This window comes from Cherax quadricarinatus, chromosome 2 (genome assembly GCF_038502225.1).
Source record: "Cherax quadricarinatus isolate ZL_2023a chromosome 2, ASM3850222v1, whole genome shotgun sequence".
In the NCBI taxonomy this organism is placed as follows: domain Eukaryota; kingdom Metazoa; phylum Arthropoda; class Malacostraca; order Decapoda; family Parastacidae; genus Cherax; species Cherax quadricarinatus.
Window position 1 is genome coordinate 80,278,621 of NC_091293.1, and position 19,685 is coordinate 80,298,305.

The 19,685-nt window shown below is 41.0% G+C and overlaps 1 protein-coding gene across 4 annotated transcripts in view; it reads right to left on the reverse strand.

The window, feature by feature from the left end:
* Positions 1-19,685, reverse strand: part of LOC128684335 (uncharacterized) — a 149,303-nt gene that overhangs the window by 57,077 nt on the left and 72,541 nt on the right. For 3 of the 4 annotated variants that reach the window (XM_070089297.1, XM_070089307.1, XM_070089292.1), the window contains one exon: positions 12,690-12,788. The exons of the other annotated variant lie outside the window; for it this stretch is intronic. In XM_070089297.1, coding sequence (XP_069945398.1) covers positions 12,690-12,788 — 99 coding nt within the window. The remainder of the gene's footprint in view (positions 1-12,689; positions 12,789-19,685) is intronic. 4 annotated transcript variants of the gene reach the window in all.

Genomic DNA, 19,685 nt, shown 5'->3' on the forward strand with positions numbered 1-19,685 from the left:
ATCTGAGACAGTTTTTTCCAGGTCTTTTTTATATCTCCTCTAGTGTCTGTGAATCTACTGGAGTAGTATAGTTGTTTGGCTTTCTTTATTACTTTGGTGAGAACTGATGAATAGTGTTTAAGAATATCTTTGTGTATTAAGCCCTGTCTATATTGCTTTTCATATTGGTGTTTCTTGTCAATTGATTTCAGAATGGTGCTGGTTAGCCATGGGCAACCAAGGCGTTTGTTTGTGATCTGTTTCGTTTTTATAGGACAATGTTTGTTGTATAGTCTAAGTAATTTGTTAAGAAAAATGTCTGTCCAGTCATCAATACCATTGGCCTTGGAGAATTCTGTAGGCCAGTCAACAGTCTCTAGGTCAGCTGTGAACTTCCTTACTGAGGCCTCATCATGGAGTCTAAATGAGACTTTGTTGTATTCAAGTGGTGGTTTACTAATGTTTGTCAGGAGGAAGGTAGGGTAGTGGTCTGTAGTGCTATCTGTGATTATCCCTGATTTAAGGGGGGCTAGTATATTGGTCCATATGTGGTCTATTATGGTTGCACTTGTCTCAGTGAGCCTGGTTGGTTTAGTTATTGTTGGTATGAGAAGTGTGTTGTTCATATTGTTGATGAAATCAGTTACAGGCTGATCATCTAGTAAGCCAAGGTTGATGTTGAAGTCTCCAGCTAAGAGAAGGTGGTGCTTATTCATTTGTCTGTTTGTTATTAGTGACTTTAATTTCTCAATGAAATTTGGGATGTTTGTGCGAGGTATCCGGTAAATGGCACCGATTGTTATAGGTGTCTTAAGGTTTTTTACAGTAAAATTAGCAAAAATGTTTTCCTCATATTCATCACTAAAGCAAGTGGTGCTAATGCAAGATAATTGGTTAGAGTAATAGATTGCAATACCACCCCCAACTTGGTTTGGTCTGCAGTTGTGAATTGCTCTGTATCCTGGTAGAGGGTAGATATCTATTGTGTCCTGCTTAAGCCAGGTCTCAGTAAGAATAATGCAGGAGAAGGGTGTCTTAGGTGTTTCAAGGAGTGCTAGGAGGTCATCATAGTGTTTGCTTAACGACCTGATGTTGTAGTTAAGTACTGATAGACTTTTAGCATTGTTTAGGATAGTGCTGGCTTGTGATGCTGTGTAATAAAGGCAGTTACTTTCCAATAGGTTTTGACTGGGTGTCAGATTATGGAGGTTTAGATCAGGGTCAACGTGATCAATCATCTTCTAGTTTTAAATTATGGTTATTTATATCCTGAGTTGTGTGTTGAGTTCTAGTACTGATAATTGTAGTGGTGGGAAGTTTGGACAAGTATATAGCTAGAGTATTTTGGTCATGTAGAGTACAGTCACTACTACACATAATGAAGTTGATGTTGTCTATGTGTTGTGCTGGAATGAACTAAAGTACAACTAGGTATAAACTAGTAATATAAAAATACAAATTAAAAATAGAACAAGACTCTCACTTGTAATTGCACTAAGGTCTAATATAATGACTTTTGTGGAGTCTATGTTTTGAGATAGAATGAGCTATAGTACAACTAGGTTTAATCTAATATAAAAATACAAATTAAAAATAGCACTAATCTCTCACTAGTAATTGCACTATGGTCTAATATAGTGAATTTGGTATTGACTATATATTGAGCTAGAATGAGCTATGGTACAACTGAGTTTAATCTAATAATATAAAAATACAAATTAAAAATAGCACCAGTCTCTCACTAGTAATTGCACTATGGTCTAATATAGTGAATTTGGTATTGACTATATATTGAGCTAGAATGAGCTATAGTATAACTGTGTTTAATCTAATAATATAAAAAAGGCACAAGACTCTCAATTGTGATTGCACTAAGGTCTTATGTAAGTTGTTTACAAGAATTAGAGTATAACTAGATTTAAATTGACAGGATAAAATACACAAGTTAAGGCAGCAAAAGAATAATAAAAAAATGATAAAAATAAAAATGGCAATGACTTGGTTATAATATGCTAGTAAGATGGTAGACAGGATAATATAAAAGTTGTAGTTGAAAATACTAGTTTAAAAAAGTATTGAATAGAAATGTTCAATAAAAGAAGTTTACAATAAATTTGATCAATATATTTTAAAGCAAAATTGGGCAATAATAGGGATTTAGAATAAAATTGGGCAATTGAGTATTTCTTAAAGCGAGGTAGAATTATTGAAGACAAGTTATGGTTAGTTTATACTAAAATAAGATAGAACAGTGATGTGGTAAGTTGTAAAAAAGGAGATAGATTCTGTAGATATTAAACACAATTAAGACTATGAGGTAGAATGGTCGTTGAATACAACAATGACAATCAAAAGTAGTTGGGGTATTAGAATTTTAGGGGGGCACAAATTTATGACAATATAACACTAACTGTGGACTATGGGTATTATCTGCACTTTACTCTGATTCTGTTAGTCCAGCCTCACTTAGGAATGTTTTAAGGTCGTGTTCTCTAGAGATGAAGTATCTCTTCCCAGTGGGCTGTTTCCTAACTGCGATTTTTCCATCCCTCACAAAGCACTGGTGGATTTTTTGGGCATAGCATAATTTTCTTAGCCGATAAAGAAGGTTTTGTCTTGTTTTGGTAAGGCACTCATTGACGTAAACATCAGATTTCATAGAAATAGATGTTTTTAGTAGGTTGTTTCTTTGTAGGCTAGTTTGGAATTTTAACAGCACTGTTTTTTTACCTGCTTGGTAGCCCATCAGTTTGCAATCTTTTAGGTCATCACTACATATGTTAAGGCGAAGGTGATCCTTGATAAGCTGTAAGGTGGTCTCCATGCAGGTCTCTTGGGTGACTGTGGCTGGGAGATGTTTGCTGCTAACTACAACAGCGTCAGGTAGCTGCTGTTGGTCATTATGGTCTTGGAAGTTGGTTATGACATTGGCAAGTTGTTGGTCCACTCTTGATCTTTCCTCTGTAATGTTGGTAGTAAGTAGGGTGACTTGGTCTTTTAGAGTGTTGATGGTGTCTAGGGACTGGGTGTGGGTGTTGCTTTGCTGTTCTAGAGTGTCTAGTTTATGTTCAAGAGCAGTGATCTTGTTGAGGTAATCTGCATTGCTAGCTTTTAGTTCCTGCATTTCTTGAGTTAGTTTGGTGATTGTTTGGTTCTGAATCGTAAGGAGTTTAGCTATTTCTGGGTCGGTGATCTTCTTGACATCAAATACTGGGAAGGAGTTATCTTGGACTGTGGCGGCGGCCATGTTTGTTGTTGTCTGTCGTGTGTTGTGGTGGTGCCGGTGGGTGATGAGGGTTGTGTCCTGGCTGGCAGCACCACAAGTTTTCCTCGTGTTATTACTGCTCTCACCTTTGATGTTAGGAGTCCTTAGCTGGTTACTGGATCTTCTTTTATTGCTCTAACCCTTGTCCATTGGCTGTGGCTTTGGGTAAATAGTAGGCGATGGGTGATGGGTGAATGTTGTGGAGTATCACTTCAGTGGCAGCGGGGTAGGAGGTGGTAGTACGAGTCCTATTAGTTGGTAATTTGTGAACTTTTGGGTGATTTCTGCAGTTGCTTTATATCATTCTGGGTATCCACACATGTTAGTGTTATGTAGGTCTTGATTAGGTCATCACTGGGCTGCTGGGAACCTCAGGTAGAAGTGAAAATAGAGGACAAGGTTCCTGTTGCCGCTGCCGCGGAATATCTTTATTAGATATGCATATACTATCTCATTCTATTGTTAGATAGGCATATGTATACTATCCTGTTATATTTTGTATTGTATACCTAAATAATTGGTTGTGCTCACTCTGTTAAACTAGACAGTTATATTCTCTTATTATGATTTTTCATGAATGAACTGAGTAAATTGTAAGTACATAGAGTGGAACCTAGGTTATAGGCCGTCGCGGAAGCGGCCAATTTGGAAATCGAGCACTGGATATCAGGTATGCTCAGGGCATATTCCCTTAAGGAAAAGGAGGAGAATATGTAAACTAGAAAGAGAAAGGCACTCTCTATACAGGCAAAAACAAAGAATAACAGAGCAGCTACAAGAGGCCAATATATCTGCAATACGTAGAGAGACACTGGTCAGAGAAATAGCAAACATCGAGCTAAAGCTAAAGGAATCTTACAGGAGTCAAGAAACACAGGAAGAACTAAAAGCCATAAATGAATTTGAAAGAAACCCAAAGTATTTCTTTTCTTATGCCAAATCAAAGTCGAGAACAACGCTCAGTATTGGGTCCCTACTTAAAAGGGATGGGCCCTACACAGATGACAGCAAGGAAACGAGTGAGCTACTCAAGCCCCAATATGACTCAGTTTTTCAGGAGCCTCTAACCAGACCAAGAGTCGAAGACCTAAATGAGTTTTTTATGAGAGAGACAAAATCTGGTAGACACACACCTATCTGATATTACCCTAACACCAAATGACTTCAAAAAGGCGATAAATGACGTTCCCATGCACTATGTCCCAGGCTCAGACTCATGGAACTCCGTGTTCATCAAGAACTACAAAAAACCCCTATCACATGCTTTTAACATCCTATGGAGAGGGAGCATAGATACTGGGGTCATCCCAGTCACTAAAAACAACAGACATAGCCCCACTCCACAGACCGATGGCGCTAAAGTCCCATATCGTAAAAATCTTTGAAAGAGTTCTAAGAAGCAAAATCACCACCCATCTAGATACCCAGGGCAGCATGGGTTTAGAGCAGGTCACTCCTATCTGTCCCAACTACTGGACCACTACGATAAGGTCCTGGGTGCTCTAGAAGAAAAACAGAATGCAGATGTAATATACACAGACTTTGCAAAAGCCTTAGACAATCGTGACCATGGTGTAATAGCACATAAAATGTGTGATAAAGGAATAACAGGAAAAGTTGTTAGATGGATCTATAATTTCCTAATAAATAGAACACAAAGAGTAGTAGTAGTCAAAAGAGTAAAGTCTGAGGACGCTACGGTGAAAAGCTCTGTTCCACAAGTTACATCTTGTTCCTCATCCTCATATCGGACATAGACAGGGATATAAGCCATAGCGCCATATTTTCTTTTGCAGATGAAACCCGAATCTGCATGACAGTGTCCTCCATTGAAGATACTACATGACTCCAGGCGGACATCAACCAAATCTTTAAACGGGCTGCAGAAAACAGTATGAAGTTCAATGATGAAAAATTTCAATTATTCCAATATGGGAAAACGTGAGGAAATTAAAACTTCATAGGAGTATAAAACAAATTCCAACCACACAATAGAGCGAAAAACTAATGTCAAAGACCTGAGAGTGATCATGTCAAAGGATCTCACCTTCAAGGACCATAACATTGTATCAATCACAGCTGCTAGAAAAATTACAGGATGGATAATGAGAACCTTCAAAACCAGGGATGCCAAGCCCAAGATGACACTCTTCAGGTCACCTGTTCTATCTAGGCTGAGGCTGAAATACTGCTGCACACTAACAGCACCTTTCAAGGCAGGTGAAATTGCTGACCTAGAATATGTACAGAGAACCTTCAAGGCCTGCATAACTGGGGTAAAACACCTCAGTTACTGGGAATGCTTGAAGTTCCTAAACCTGTACTCCCTAGAATGCAGGCAGGAGAGATACATGATTGTATACACTTAGAAAATCCTAGAGGGTTTAGTACCAAACTTGTACACGAAAATCACTCCCTACGAAAGCAAAGGACTCGGCAGATAATGCAACATCCCCCCCAGTGAAAAGCAGGGGTGCCACTAACACGATAAGAGGCAACACAATAAGTGTCAAGGGCCTAAGACTGTTCAACTGCCTCCCAGCATACATAAGGGGGATTACTAATAGACTCCTGGCTGTCTTCAAGCAGGCACTGGACAGGCACCTAAAGTCAGTACCTGACCAGCCAGGCTGTGGTTCAAACATTGGATTGAGTGTGGCCAGCAGTAACAGCCTGGTTGATCAGGCCCTGATCCACCATGAGGCCTGGTCACAGACTGGGCCATGGGGGTGTTGACCCCCAGAACTCTCTCCAGGTATACTCCAGGCATGCTCTCAGAAATAGGTTGTACGAGACGCGTCACCCCTGACTGGCGACGCTCTTCCTCATGCGTATCACACTCAGTCTGTGCGTCTCTCTCATTGGATTAGGAATACCTTGCGGCTTCATCCATTGTTTCTGGTGCTTTTTTGTTGATTGCAACTGTGAAATAAGCCACCATGGGGCCAAAGAAAGTAAAGAAGGTGAGGAACATGATATAATTCAAGAAAGAACTTGCAGAATGAGTTGCAAAGCTTTGTGGAGAAATATCACTACCACTCTCTACAAAGGTAGAGGGTGGTTGTGATGGTGGTAGAGGGTGGTAGTGATGTTGGTAGAGGGTGGTTGTGATGGTGGTAGAGGGTGGTTGTGATGGTGGTTGACAGTGGTTGTGATGGCAGTAGAGGGTGGTTATGATGGTGGTAGAGGGTGGTTGTGATGGTGGTAGAGGGTGGTAGTGGTTGTGGCAGAGGGTGGTAGTGATGGTGGTTGTGATGGTGGTAGATGGTGGTAGAGGGTGGTAGTGATGGTGGTAATGATGGTAGAGGGTAGTAGTGAGAGTGCTAGTGATGGTAGTGGTAGTGATGGTGGTAGAGGGTGGTAGTGATGGCAGTAGAGGGTGGTAGTGGTAGTGATGGTGGTAGTGATAGTGGTAAGGGTGGTAGTGGTAGTGATGGTGGTAGATGGTGGTAGTGGTAGTGATGGTGGTAGTGGTAGTGATGGTCATAGAGGGTGGTAGTGGTAGTGATGGTGGTAGAGGGTGGTAGTAGTAGTGATGGTGGTAGAGGGTGGTAGTGTAGTGATGGTGGTAGAGGGTGGTAGTGATGGTGGTAGAGGGTGGTAGTGATGACAAAGAATCGAAGATGTTGAGAAGTTGTTGTTGGTGTGGATCATTGAAAAACAGTTAGTGGGAGATAGTGCAGTGGAGGCGATAATTTATGATAAGGCAAGGCAGTTGCATGTGGATCTTGTAAAAAATATGCCAAAAAGAGTCTTCAATAAAGGTATGTAATGTTCATCTATTATTAAAATTACTGCTTTATATTTCTTTCTCATTGTTTTCTGTATGTAAAACTATAGGTATTCTTTAACCCTTTCAGGGTCCGTCCCGTAGATCTACGGCTTTACGTTCAGGGTCCAAACCGTAGATCTATGCCATGAGCTCAGCTCATTCTGATGAGCTGTGAGTGGTAAATTTGGGCCTAGATATGAGAGAATACATCTATGTGGTATGTGTGCACCACATAAAACAAATCCTGCAGCACACTGTGTATAATGAGAGGAAAAAAACTGAGACCATGATTTTCGATTAAAACAGCGACTTTGCAGTGTTTTTTCGTATGTTTTTTATAGTTGTATTTGTGATTTCTTGGTCTCATTTGATAGAATGGAAGACATATTACAGAAATAGAGATAATTTTGATTGGTGTTAGCACTGGAAATGGCTTGAAACTGAGCTCAAAGTGGCGGAAATGTTAAATTTTTGCCGATGTTCAAGAGTAAACAAACGACCTCACACGTCTAATACACGCCAGCTGGTGGGTCTAATATACATTCACAAATGTGGTGATGATATTTATACAATTATTACAATATTGCATAACAGGGAAGTACTACCGTCCTGCCAGATGACTGTGAAACAAAAACCTGTAACTGTTTTGCATGATGGTAGGATTGCTGGTTTCTTTTTCTGTCTCATAAACACGCTAAGATAACAGGGATATCTTGCTACTCCTACTTACACTTTGGTCACACTTCACAGACACGCACATGCATATATATATATATACATACATCTAGGTTTTTCTCCTTTTTCTAAATAGCTCTTGTTCTTTTTTATTTCTTCTATTGTCCATGGGGAAGTGGAAAAGAATCTTTCCTCCGTAAGCCATGCGTGTCGTATGAGGCGACTAAAATGCCGGGAGCAATGGGCTAGTAACCCCTTCTCCTGTATACAATTACTAAAAAAGAGAAGAAGAAAAACTTTATAAAACTGGGTTGCTTAAATGTGCGTGGATGTAGTGCGGATGACAAGAAACAGATGATTGCTGATGTTATGAATGAAAAGAAGTTGGATGTCCTGGCCCTAAGCGAAACAAAGCTGAAGGGGGTAGGAGAGTTTCAGTGGGGGGAAATAAATGGGATTAAATCTGGAGTATCTGAGAGAGTTAGAGCAAAGGAAGGGGTAGCAGTAATGTTAAATGATCAGTTATGGAAGGAGAAAAGAGAATATGAATGTGTAAATTCAAGAATTATGTGGATGAAAGTAAAGGTTGGATGCGAGAAGTGGGTCATAATAAGCGTGTATGCACCTGGAGAAGAGAGGAATGCAGAGGAGAGAGAGAGATTTTGGGAGATGTTAAGTGAATGTATAGGAGCCTTTGAACCAAGTGAGAGAGTAATTGTGGTAGGGGACTTGAATGCTAAAGTAGGAGAAACTTTTAGAGAGGGTGTGGTAGGTAAGTTTGGGGTGCCAGGTGTAAATGATAATGGGAGCCCTTTGATTGAACTTTGTATAGAAAGGGGTTTAGTTATAGGTAATACATATTTTAAGAAAAAGAGGATAAATAAGTATACACGATATGATGTAGGGCGAAATGACAGTAGTTTGTTGGATTATGTATTGGTAGATAAAAGACTGTTGAGTAGACTTCAGGATGTACATGTTTATAGAGGGGCCACAGATATATCAGATCACTTTCTAGTTGTAGCTACACTGAGAGTAAAAGGTAGATGGGATACAAGGAGAATAGAAGCATCAGGGAAGAGAGAGGTGAAGGTTTATAAACTAAAAGAGGAGGCAGTTAGGGTAAGATATAAACAGCTATTGGAGGATAGATGGGCTAATGAGAGCATAGGCAATGGGGTCGAAGAGGTATGGGGTAGGTTTAAAAATGTAGTGTTAGAGTGTTCAGCAGAAGTTTGTGGTTACAGGAAAGTGGGTGCAGGAGGGAAGAGGAGCGATTGGTGGAATGATGATGTAAAGAGAGTAGTAAGGGAGAAAAAGTTAGCATATGAGAAGTTTTTAAAAAGTAGAAGTGATGCAAGGAGGGAAGAGTATATGGAGAAAAAGAGAGAAGTTAAGAGAGTGGTGAAGCAATGTAAAAAGAGAGCAAATGAGAGAGTGGGTGAGATGTTATCAACAAATTTTGTTGAAAATAAGAAAAAGTTTTGGAGTGAGATTAACAAGTTAAGAAAGCCTAGAGAACAAATGGATTTGTCAGTTAAAAATAGGAGAGGAGAGTTATTAAATGGAGAGTTAGAGGTATTGGGAAGATGGAAGGAATATTTTGAGGAATTGTTAAATGTTGATGAAGATAGGGAAGCTGTGATTTCGTGTATAGGGCAAGGAGGAATAACATCTTGTAGGAGTGAGGAAGAGCCAGTTGTGAGTGTGGGGGAAGTTCGTGAGGCAGTAGGTAAAATGAAAGGGGGTAAGGCAGCCGGGATTGATGGGATAAAGATAGAAATGTTAAAAGCAGGTGGGGATATAGTTTTGGAGTGGTTGGTGCAATTATTTAATAAATGTATGGAAGAGGGTAAGGTACCTAGGGATTGGCAGAGAGCATGCATAGTTCCTTTGTATAAAGGCAAAGGGGATAAAAGAGAGTGCAAAAATTATAGGGGGATAAGTCTGTTGAGTGTACCTGGTAAAGTGTATGGTAGAGTTATAATTGAAAGAATTAAGAGTAAGACGGAGAATAGGATAGCAGATGAACAAGGAGGCTTTAGGAAAGGTAGGGGGTGTGTGGACCAGGTGTTTACAGTGAAACATATAAGTGAACAGTATTTAGATAAGGCTAAAGAGGTCTTTGTGGCATTTATGGATTTGGAAAAGGCGTATGACAGGGTGGATAGGGGGGCAATGTGGCAGATGTTGCAAGTGTATGGTGTAGGAGGTAGGTTACTGAAAGCAGTGAAGAGTTTTTACGAGGATAGTGAGGCTCAAGTTAGAGTATGTAGGAAAGAGGGAAATTTTTTCCCAGTAAAAGTAGGCCTTAGACAAGGATGTGTGATGTCACCGTGGTTGTTTAATATATTTATAGATGGGGTTGTAAGAGAAGTAAATGCGAGGGTCTTGGCAAGAGGCGTGGAGTTAAAAGATAAAGAATCACACACAAAGTGGGAGTTGTCACAGCTGCTCTTTGCTGATGACACTGTGCTCTTGGGAGATTCTGAAGAGAAGTTGCAGAGATTGGTGGATGAATTTGGTAGGGTGTGCAAAAGAAGAAAATTAAAGGTGAATACAGGAAAGAGTAAGGTTATGAGGATAACAAAAAGATTAGGTGATGAAAGATTGAATATCAGATTGGAGGGAGAGAGTATGGAGGAGGTGAACATATTCAGATATTTGGGAGTGGACGTGTCAGCGGATGGGTCTATGAAAGATGAGGTGAATCATAGAATTGATGAGGGAAAAAGAGTGAGTGGTGCACTTAGGAGTCTGTGGAGACAAAGAACTTTGTCCTTGGAGGCAAAGAGGGGAATGTATGAGAGTATAGTTTTACCAACGCTCTTATATGGGTGTGAAGCGTGGGTGATGAATGTTGCAGCGAGGAGAAGGCTGGAGGCAGTGGAGATGTCATGTCTGAGGGCAATGTGTGGTGTGAATATAATGCAGAGAATTCGTAGTTTGGAAGTTAGGAGGAGGTGCGGGATTACCAAAACTGTTGTCCAGAGGGCTGAGGAAGGGTTGTTGAGGTGGTTCGGACATGTAGAGAGAATGGAGCGAAACAGAATGACTTCAAGAGTGTATCAGTCTGTAGTGGAAGGAAGGCGGGGTAGGGGTCGGCCTAGGAAGGGTTGGAGGGAGGGGGTAAAGGAGGTTTTGTGTGCGAGGGGCTTGGACTTCCAGCAGGCATGCTTGAGCGTGTTTGATAGGAGTGAATGGAGACAAATGGTTTTTAATACTTGACGTGCTGTTGGAGTGTGAGCAAAGTAACATTTATGAAGGGATTCAGGGAAACCGGCAGGCCGGACTTGAGTCCTGGAGATGGGAAGTACAGTGCCTGCACTCTGAAGGAGAGGTGTTAATGTTGCAGTTTAAAAACTGTAGTGTGAAGCACCCTTCTGGCAAGACAGTGATGGAGTGAATGATGGTGAAAGTTTTTCTTTTTCGGGCCACCCTGCCTTGGTGGGAATCGGCCGGTGTGATAATAAAATAAAAAAATAATACATATAATAATAATATGTATAATAATACATATAATAATAATAGTATAATAATACAATACAATAATAATAATAATATAATAATAATAATACATATAATAATAATACATATATAATAATAATGTACAGATAGGCCTGAGCTTGTTGCCACCTGCAGCTCATAAGACTGCCATCCCCACGAGTCCTTTTGAGGCGGGGTAGATGGCCTAGCTTCTCCCTATGAGCCCTGTGAGGGCGGGGACGTGGCTAGGCCTGGGGACAGTTGGTCCCAAAGTTGAGGGGGTACTTGTACCTCCTCCCATCGGAGACTTACGTCTCGAGACACTCCCCAGATAGGGAGCCAAGGCCGGGTCACCACTACTTGGAAAAGACCCGGGCCGGGAGAATACCAGCAAATAAGAAAAAAAAAAATTTATGTACTACACATAACAATTATAACAGACGGCTTCAAAAGGCCGTCACTAGATGACAGTGTTTACCAAAACAAAGAGGGAGCGGTTGTGGCTGCCTCCACCTGTTACATAATGACATTTTATTCATTCTAGAGTATATATCATGTTTCTATGTTATTTTTATTGTTTGTTATGTCATATTAGATGAACTGTGATATATAAATAAGCCATATAGATGATATTAGCAAAATTATTCATGAAGTATTTTCATCGGTCTCCAGACAAACTCTCGTCCACTGCCGACACCGCCCATACCACTAATGAATGACATATTTTATTCATTCTAGAGTATATATCATGCTTCTATGTTCATATTGTTTGTTATGTCATATTAGATGAACTGTGATATATAAATAAGCCATCTAGATGATATTAGCGAAATTATTCATGAAGTATTTTGCCCGGTCTCCACTCTCTCGTCCACTGCTGACACTGCCCATACCACTACATGAATGACATTTTATTCACTCTAGAGTATATATCATGTTTCTATGTTATTTATATTGTTTGTTATGTCATATTAGATTAACTGCGATCGATAAATAAGCCGTATAGATGATATTAGCTAAATTACTCATGAAGTAGTATTTTGCCCAGTCTCCAGACAAACTCTCGTCCACCGCTGACACTGCCCATACCACCACATAAATGACATATTTTATTAATTTTCGAGTATATATCAGGTTTGTATGTTATTTATATTGTTTATTATGTCATAGTAGATGAAGTGAGATAGATAAATAAGCCGTAGAGTTGATATTAGCAAAATTATTGAAGTACAGAATTCCAATGGAACGGATTAATTGCATTTCAATTAATTTAAATGAGGAAAATTGACTCTGCAAATGAGCAAATCCAGTTGCGAGCAAGGTCATGGAATGGATTAAACTCGCAAGTAGAGGTTCCACTGTAATTATTATAATAATAATTACAGTATATGATAATATAATTATTATAATTATACTTATAGGTAAGATAGGAAAGTTAGGTTAGGTTTTATACAGTGCCTGGGGGGTACTGGAAAAGAGGAGTGAAGAGAACATTTAAGTGGAGTATCAAACCTGGTGATGTTTGTGTGGAGCAGCATCATCAGTGGAGCGCCCATGCTTGCTGGTGTCTGTGTCTGAACCACGAAGTGTAACACCAGTATTACTCACATTCTGAAACGTGTGTCAGTGGTGAGTGGAAAACTTTAACGAGCTTAACTCTTACCTCTACTGCCACACATTATGATGTGAAAAATGTTTTCATAATGTCACTGACTAACTTCTAGGACAAAAAAAAAAAAATTGCATTCAGTTGTGTTTCATGCAATGTGTTCATACATTAATTACATGTACAGCCTCTCCCCACTTAGCGATGTACTCATTTACTGACAACCTGGACTTACGACGGGCTCTCTGACCAGTATACATACCTAAATACTGTTTATTAGAGCTGATTTCCTCTATTATGTTTATTACAATATACAGTACACTACTGTATAAATATTTAAGAATATACCAGAAATGTTATAAATGGTGCAATGATAACATTTAAACAATATCAAAGATGGCCCACACAAACCCACTACCAATACAGTATGCTCCTCACTTAGCGATGAATTCATTTTCCGATGTGGTATTAGGAACGGAACTCCGTTGTTAAGTGAGGAGAGGTTGTATTGTACTAGTACATTAAATAACTCTTGATAATTGAACACAAACCTCAGTGCATTTTGTAAATCTTGTTTTTACAAGATTTACAAAATGTTTTTTCATGCACCTTTAAACAAACACCTGTTCTTCCATGTAGACTAATGTGTATTGTGACATGCAAAGAGTACGTAACCTTTATTCGGCGCATGTACACACCCTCATTTACAGGCTATCTCCCCCAACCAGCGAACCAGCCAATAAGAAGATGGTTTTGGCAATCGCAGAGGTTATGTGGGTACCACTCTCCTGTCTGCCTTGTCATTCCCATTCTAGAGCTGGTTGAAGCACGGTCTGCTCTCTAGTGGCTTCTATTCTGCCTTGCTTACCGTGGAGTGCACTAATACCTATCACTGTACATAGCATATATAGTGTACATACTTCTGTTCTAAATTGGTGAAGGATAATATAAGTCAAAAGTTTTCTGCTGTGTTTATTTTGCTCCCTTTACACCCAGGATAACAGGCCATTTGGACTCCTGGGTGGTAGTATGGGTAGCCTGTCCAGGAGCTGGAGCTGGACTTAGAGAAAGGGTTGAGCCTAGGGTGAAGCTGGAAGCAGAAACATTGTGTAGCTTGCTGTCTGGCATTGCATTAGCTTTGCCAACGCTTTACAAACTTTGTGTGTCAGTTGCCTTGCTATTGTGTGATCGTTCAACAGCTCGCTACTAGCTTGTTCAGTGTGTTCACTTTGCTACGGTCAATCTTGTGGAACAGTGTGCAGCTTGCTGTCCGGCATTGCATTAGCTTTGCCAACGCTTTACAAACTTTGCGTGTCAGTTGCTTTGCTATGGTCAGCCTTACTATTGTGTGATCGTTTAACAGCTCGCTACTAGCTTGTTCGGTGTGAAGATTTTGCAGTCAGCTTTGCTATTGTGTATCCACCTTGTATGCGTATTCTGCAAATCGTACTGTGCATAGCTAAGCATGTTCTGCAAATAACGTGTTACGTTGGGGTATTCTGCAATCGTACTGTGCATAGCAAATAACTTATACACTGGGGTATGCCACCTAGACAAGTCAGATGTCTGGTGTCGGCATATACATTGGACCCCCGGTTAACGATATTTTTTCATTCCAGAAGTATGTTCAGGTGCCAGTACTGACCGAATTTGTTCCCATAAGGAATATTGTGAAGTAGATTAGTCCATTTCAGACCTCCAAACATACACGTACAAACACACTTACATAAATACACTTACATAATTGGTCGCATTGGGAGGTGATCGTTAAGCGGGGGTCCACTGTACTTTGTTTAACCTACCTAAATTGTCCCTACAGCGTTGTTGGCAAATTGCTCGTTCCATTGGCATTCATTACGAATGCACTCTCACAGCTGCGCAACTGCATTCACTGATCACCAACAAACTTCGAGAAGAAGAGATGGCACATCAGACTCCTCCCTCTACGGGACCTAGGAATAAAACTATGTTCTCACAAGAGGAAGATGATACATCAACGGAGCAAAACCGTCAGTCTAGTGCAGCAGGGTTGTCTCAAGGTGAATCAGCGGCGTTGGCACTTGAGCTGGCAAAAATCAATCTTGAGCAAGCAGACTAGGGAACAGAGAGCATTTGCAAAAGAATTTGATAGGGAAAAAGAAAGAAGGCAGTTTTCGCATCTTGTAAATGATTTTAGTTTACAGAAAGCAGTACAGCTTGTTCCCCGCTTCAATGAGGCCGAACCAGAACAATTTTTCGAAAGCTTCGAAAATCAGGCTCGAGCCTTGAGGTGGCCGGAACAGCGTTGGGCATCGTTGGTTCACACAGCATTGTTTGGTAAGGCACAGGAATTTACGCCAGTGTTAAATGACACTGATTTTTCTGATTATGAAGTGAAGACCACAGTGTTGGGAGCATATACTTGTATCCCAGCTAAGTATTGGAAGCTTTTCAAGCTAGGTAGACGACAGGTTGGTCAATCCCTGCTTGATTTTGTGCGACAGCAGACCAAAGCTTTTACCAGCTGGTATAAAGCAAGTGGTGTTGCTATCTTTGATGATCTTGTGCAGCTTATTCTGGTTGACAACCTGCTGGAATCTGTGGGACCAGAGGTTCGAATCTTTCTGCAGGATTGTGACTTAACCACTGCATTGGAGGCAGCCAGGTTGGCTGATACCTTTGAAACTAACTGCTCCTTGTCCGAGCGGTCCCGTCTCTCTTTACAACAGCCTGGCATGAGCAGAGATCGTCAACCTTGGAGGATGAAGTGCCAGCCGGAAGAAGAACGTCTACATCAGCCAACTAAGTCACCTGGTGAGCCTCGCTTCTCAACTTATGGTCCACTTGGTGAGAGACAAACCCCTCATCATGGTGCAACTCGACAACAGTATCCAGAGAGACATCAGCCAGAGCGACACCAGTTGCAACGTCAGCAGGGAGTAAAGGGCAAGCCTGTCGTCTGCTACGTCTGTAACCAAATAGGTCACATCCGTCCCATCTGCCCCCAAAAACCCCAACCCATTGGGAAAATCTCTAATATCCCTAGTAACATGTCCCTGAAAGAAGTAGAAAAAGGGATGGCCCCTTACTACTGTCAGAGTCTTATTTCCCTTCAGGAAAACTCCAAAACAACTTAAGTCAAAACCTTTAGAGATACTGGAGCATATTGCTCACTTATAAGAGAAGGAATATTACCCCTTTCAAAAAATACCTCTTTAAATTCCTCCGTTTTGTTGGAAGCATTTGAAGGAGCTATATATTCTGTCCCTTTGCATAAAATTTATGTACAGTGCAAATATTACACTGGATACTTGACTGTGGGTGTATCCGAAGGATTCCCCATGAAAGATGCCATGTTATTACTGGGTAATAACATTACCACTGCTAGTGTGTGTCCTGAACCCATAATGATTAATTCTTCTCCGGTGTTGGCCATAACTCAGGCAACATCCCAAGGGTTGTCTGGCGAAAATGTTGACCTATCCTTGGACGACTCTGATCTCGGAATAGCCACTTTGTTTTATGAGGAAAACTGGCCAGGGCCTCGTAGACCAAGTGAACAGACCCCGATCAAGCCTTCCTATTTCCAGGTTGCAGGATTGCCAGATATCTCTGTTTCCATGCCTGAGGGACTGTCCTGGGAGGAACAATGAAAGGACCCTTCTTTAAATTTCGCTTTTCAGGCAGCCATGGGTAAATCCTCTTTGGATCATCCGGTCAAGTATAAACTTAAAAACGACTATTTGTTCTGTACTGAGACTGGTAAGGAGATAGAGGGTCGGCAATTGTCTGACAGGTTAGTGGTTTTCCAACAAAGTTTAGACCTCAAATATTGAATATAGCTCATAATACTTCATTAGGAGGTCACCTAGGAATTACCAAAACATTATATAGAATTACAAAAGAATTTTATTGGCCAAAATTAAAGCAGGATGTGAAGAATCATATCTGGTTTTGCCGAGAATGTCAGCAAGTAGGGAAACCTGGGCATTCCATTAAACCTGCACCTCTTCAACCTATACCTGCTGATGGAGAACCTTTTGCAGATTTAATTATAGATTGTGTAGGTCCACTACCTAGGTCAAAGTCGGGAAATCAGTATTTATTTACCATTATGGATAGAGTAACTAGATACCCTGAAGCAATTCCCATGTGCAGTATTAATACTAAAGCAATTCTTAAAGCTTTGACTAGATTTATTTCTTTTTTTGGCATTCCTAAAACTATTCAAAGTGATCAAGGAACTAACTTCACTGCCAAAGCATTTAGGGAAGCATTAACTAGGTTAGGGATAGTCCACAACTTATCCACTTCCTATCATCCTCAGTCCCAAGACGCCTTGGAAAGATTCCATTAGACGTTAAAAACCATGATAACTTTTTGCATGCATTTTCCTACAGACTGGGATGAATCACTACCTTTGTTGCTGTTCTCAGTGCAAGAAACGGTGCAAGAGTCTACCGGGTATAGTCCGTTTGAGCTGATCTTTGGGCACAACGTACGAGGTCCTCTTCGGGTGCTCAAAGAAGGATGGATGGGAGAAGACGTTAGCTCAACACTCTACAACCCGTCTTCAAGGTTGCAGGTGGCACGTCAGTTAGCCAAGGCTAACCTAAAGGCAGCTCAAAATAAGATGAAACAGAGGTATGACAGAAATGCACAATTCTGCTCCTTCCATCCAGGAGACAAGGTGTTGGTGCAGGAACCCATACCTGGCCACACCTTGAAAGCTAGATTTACGGGACCTATGCAAATTGTAAGTAAATTATCTGAAGTAAATTATGTGGTAGCTCCCCTTGATAAGACCTCAAAAACTAAAACTTGCCACATTAATCAGTTAAAATCTTTTCATACACCAGATAAAGTCCCAGTAATGACTCTGTCCTCTACCTCTGAGGACGACTCTGACTCTTTGCACTCTATTCATGAAGTTAATGTTAAACTTCCAAACTCTGTCCTCAAGGACCCTAGCCCTTTAATGGAAAGACTATCTGAAACTCAAGCAACAAGTTTAACTGCGCTTCTAGAGTCATACCCTGATATTTTTTTGGATGTGCCGAAAAACTGTACGTTAGGTTATCACGATGTAGATGTGGGAAACTCTAAACCTATTAAACTCTCCCCCTACAGAGCTAATCCTGAAAAGCAGAGGCTACTTCAGCAGGAAGTAGAATTTCTGTTAGAGCATGGGTTAGTGGAGGAGTCGTCTAGTCCATGGGCGTCACCATGCATTCTTGTTAAAAAAGCTGATGGAGGGTTTTGTATGTGTACAGACTACCGTAAGGTGAATGAGGTAACAATCATGGATGCTTACCCTCTTCCTCATCTGGATGACGTAATCGACTTTGTGGGTAAGGCTACTTTTGTGTCCAAGTTAGATCTCCTTAAAGGTTACTATCAGGTACCTTTGACGGATAAGGCGAAGGAAATCTCTGCCCTCGTAATTCCAGGAGGTCATTATCAATATACAGTTACCCCCTTTGGAATGAAAAACTCCCCCTCTTAATTCCAGAAACTTATCCATCAGGCTATTAAAGGACTTGAAGGCACGGCAGCGTACCTGGATGATATTGTTGTGGTGTCTGATACTTGGGATCAACACCTATTTAGACTTAAGGCTCTTTTTGAGACCTTTCAGAGTTCCCATTTAACTGTTAATTTATCTAAATCTTCCTTTGGCCAGGCCACTGTCACTTTTCTAGGCCATAAAGTAGGTAGTGGTAAAGTTGCTCCTAAACTTGCTAAAGTTCTGGCCATTAAAGATTATCCAGTTCCTCATGATAGGAAATCTCTTCAACGTTTCCTAGGCATGATAGGATTTTATAGAAGATTCTGTAAAAAATTTTAAGATATTGTAGCCCCTCTTACCTCTCTTACCAGTCACAAAGTTCCCTTTATTTGGACTTCAGTTGCTCAGGATGCTTTTAAGAAAGCAAAAATATTATTGTGCACTGCACCCATTCTTTTGTCACCAGACTTCTCCAAACCTTTCTCATTAAAGATTGATGCTTGTGAGTCTGGGGTTGGGGCAGTACTATTGCAAAATGGGAACGAGGAGTTGCAGCCTTCTTCTCTGCCAAATTCCAGCCGCATCAGAGGGCTTACTCTACTATTGAAAAAGAAGCCCTTGTGCTCGTACTGGCTTTGGAGCACTTCGATGTTTATGTGGGCCAGACATCGCAGGTGGTCACTGTCTACAGTGATCACAATCCTCTAGTATATCTCCAAGCCATGAAGAACCACAACACAAGGCTCATGAGGTGGATGCTCAGACCGCAACCCTACTCTCTCAGAATTAAACATATTGCCGGCAAAGACAATGTGTTAGCAGACTCTTTATCTAGAGTCTAACAATATTTAATTATATATTAGGTTAGGATGTGTTAGGTTACTTGTGGTAACCCCTTCCAAGCTCTTTTTTTTTATCCCCTGGTGTGGTTTTTTTTTTAGTGAGGGGATGCGGGCTACCGTCCACCTGTATCTTGGACCTATGTTAGCCCGACTGTCTGCTGTCTTGCTCTGAGTTTAGGGTTTGGCTTTTTGTCATGAGAAAAGCTCAGCTCTATCTAAGAGTTGGATGGTTGAGAGGAAAGGCGGTCCCAATATTTTGTGCCATGGCGGCACGGTTACCACTGGGAGGTGGCAGCCTAATCCTGAGCCTTCTCGGGGTGGGGGTGTGGCATGCAAAGAGTACGTAACCTTCATTCGGCGCATGTACACACCCTCATTTACAGGCTATCTCCCCCAACCAGCGAACCAGGTGACTGAGGGTTGACGATGGGACCCCATCGTTCAACCAGTAACCAGGTTCCAGCCAATAAGAAGATGGTTTTGGCAATCGCAGAGGTTATGTGGGTACCACTCTCCTGTCTGCCCTTGTCATTCCCATTCTAGAGCTGGTTGAAGCATGGTCTGCTCTCTAG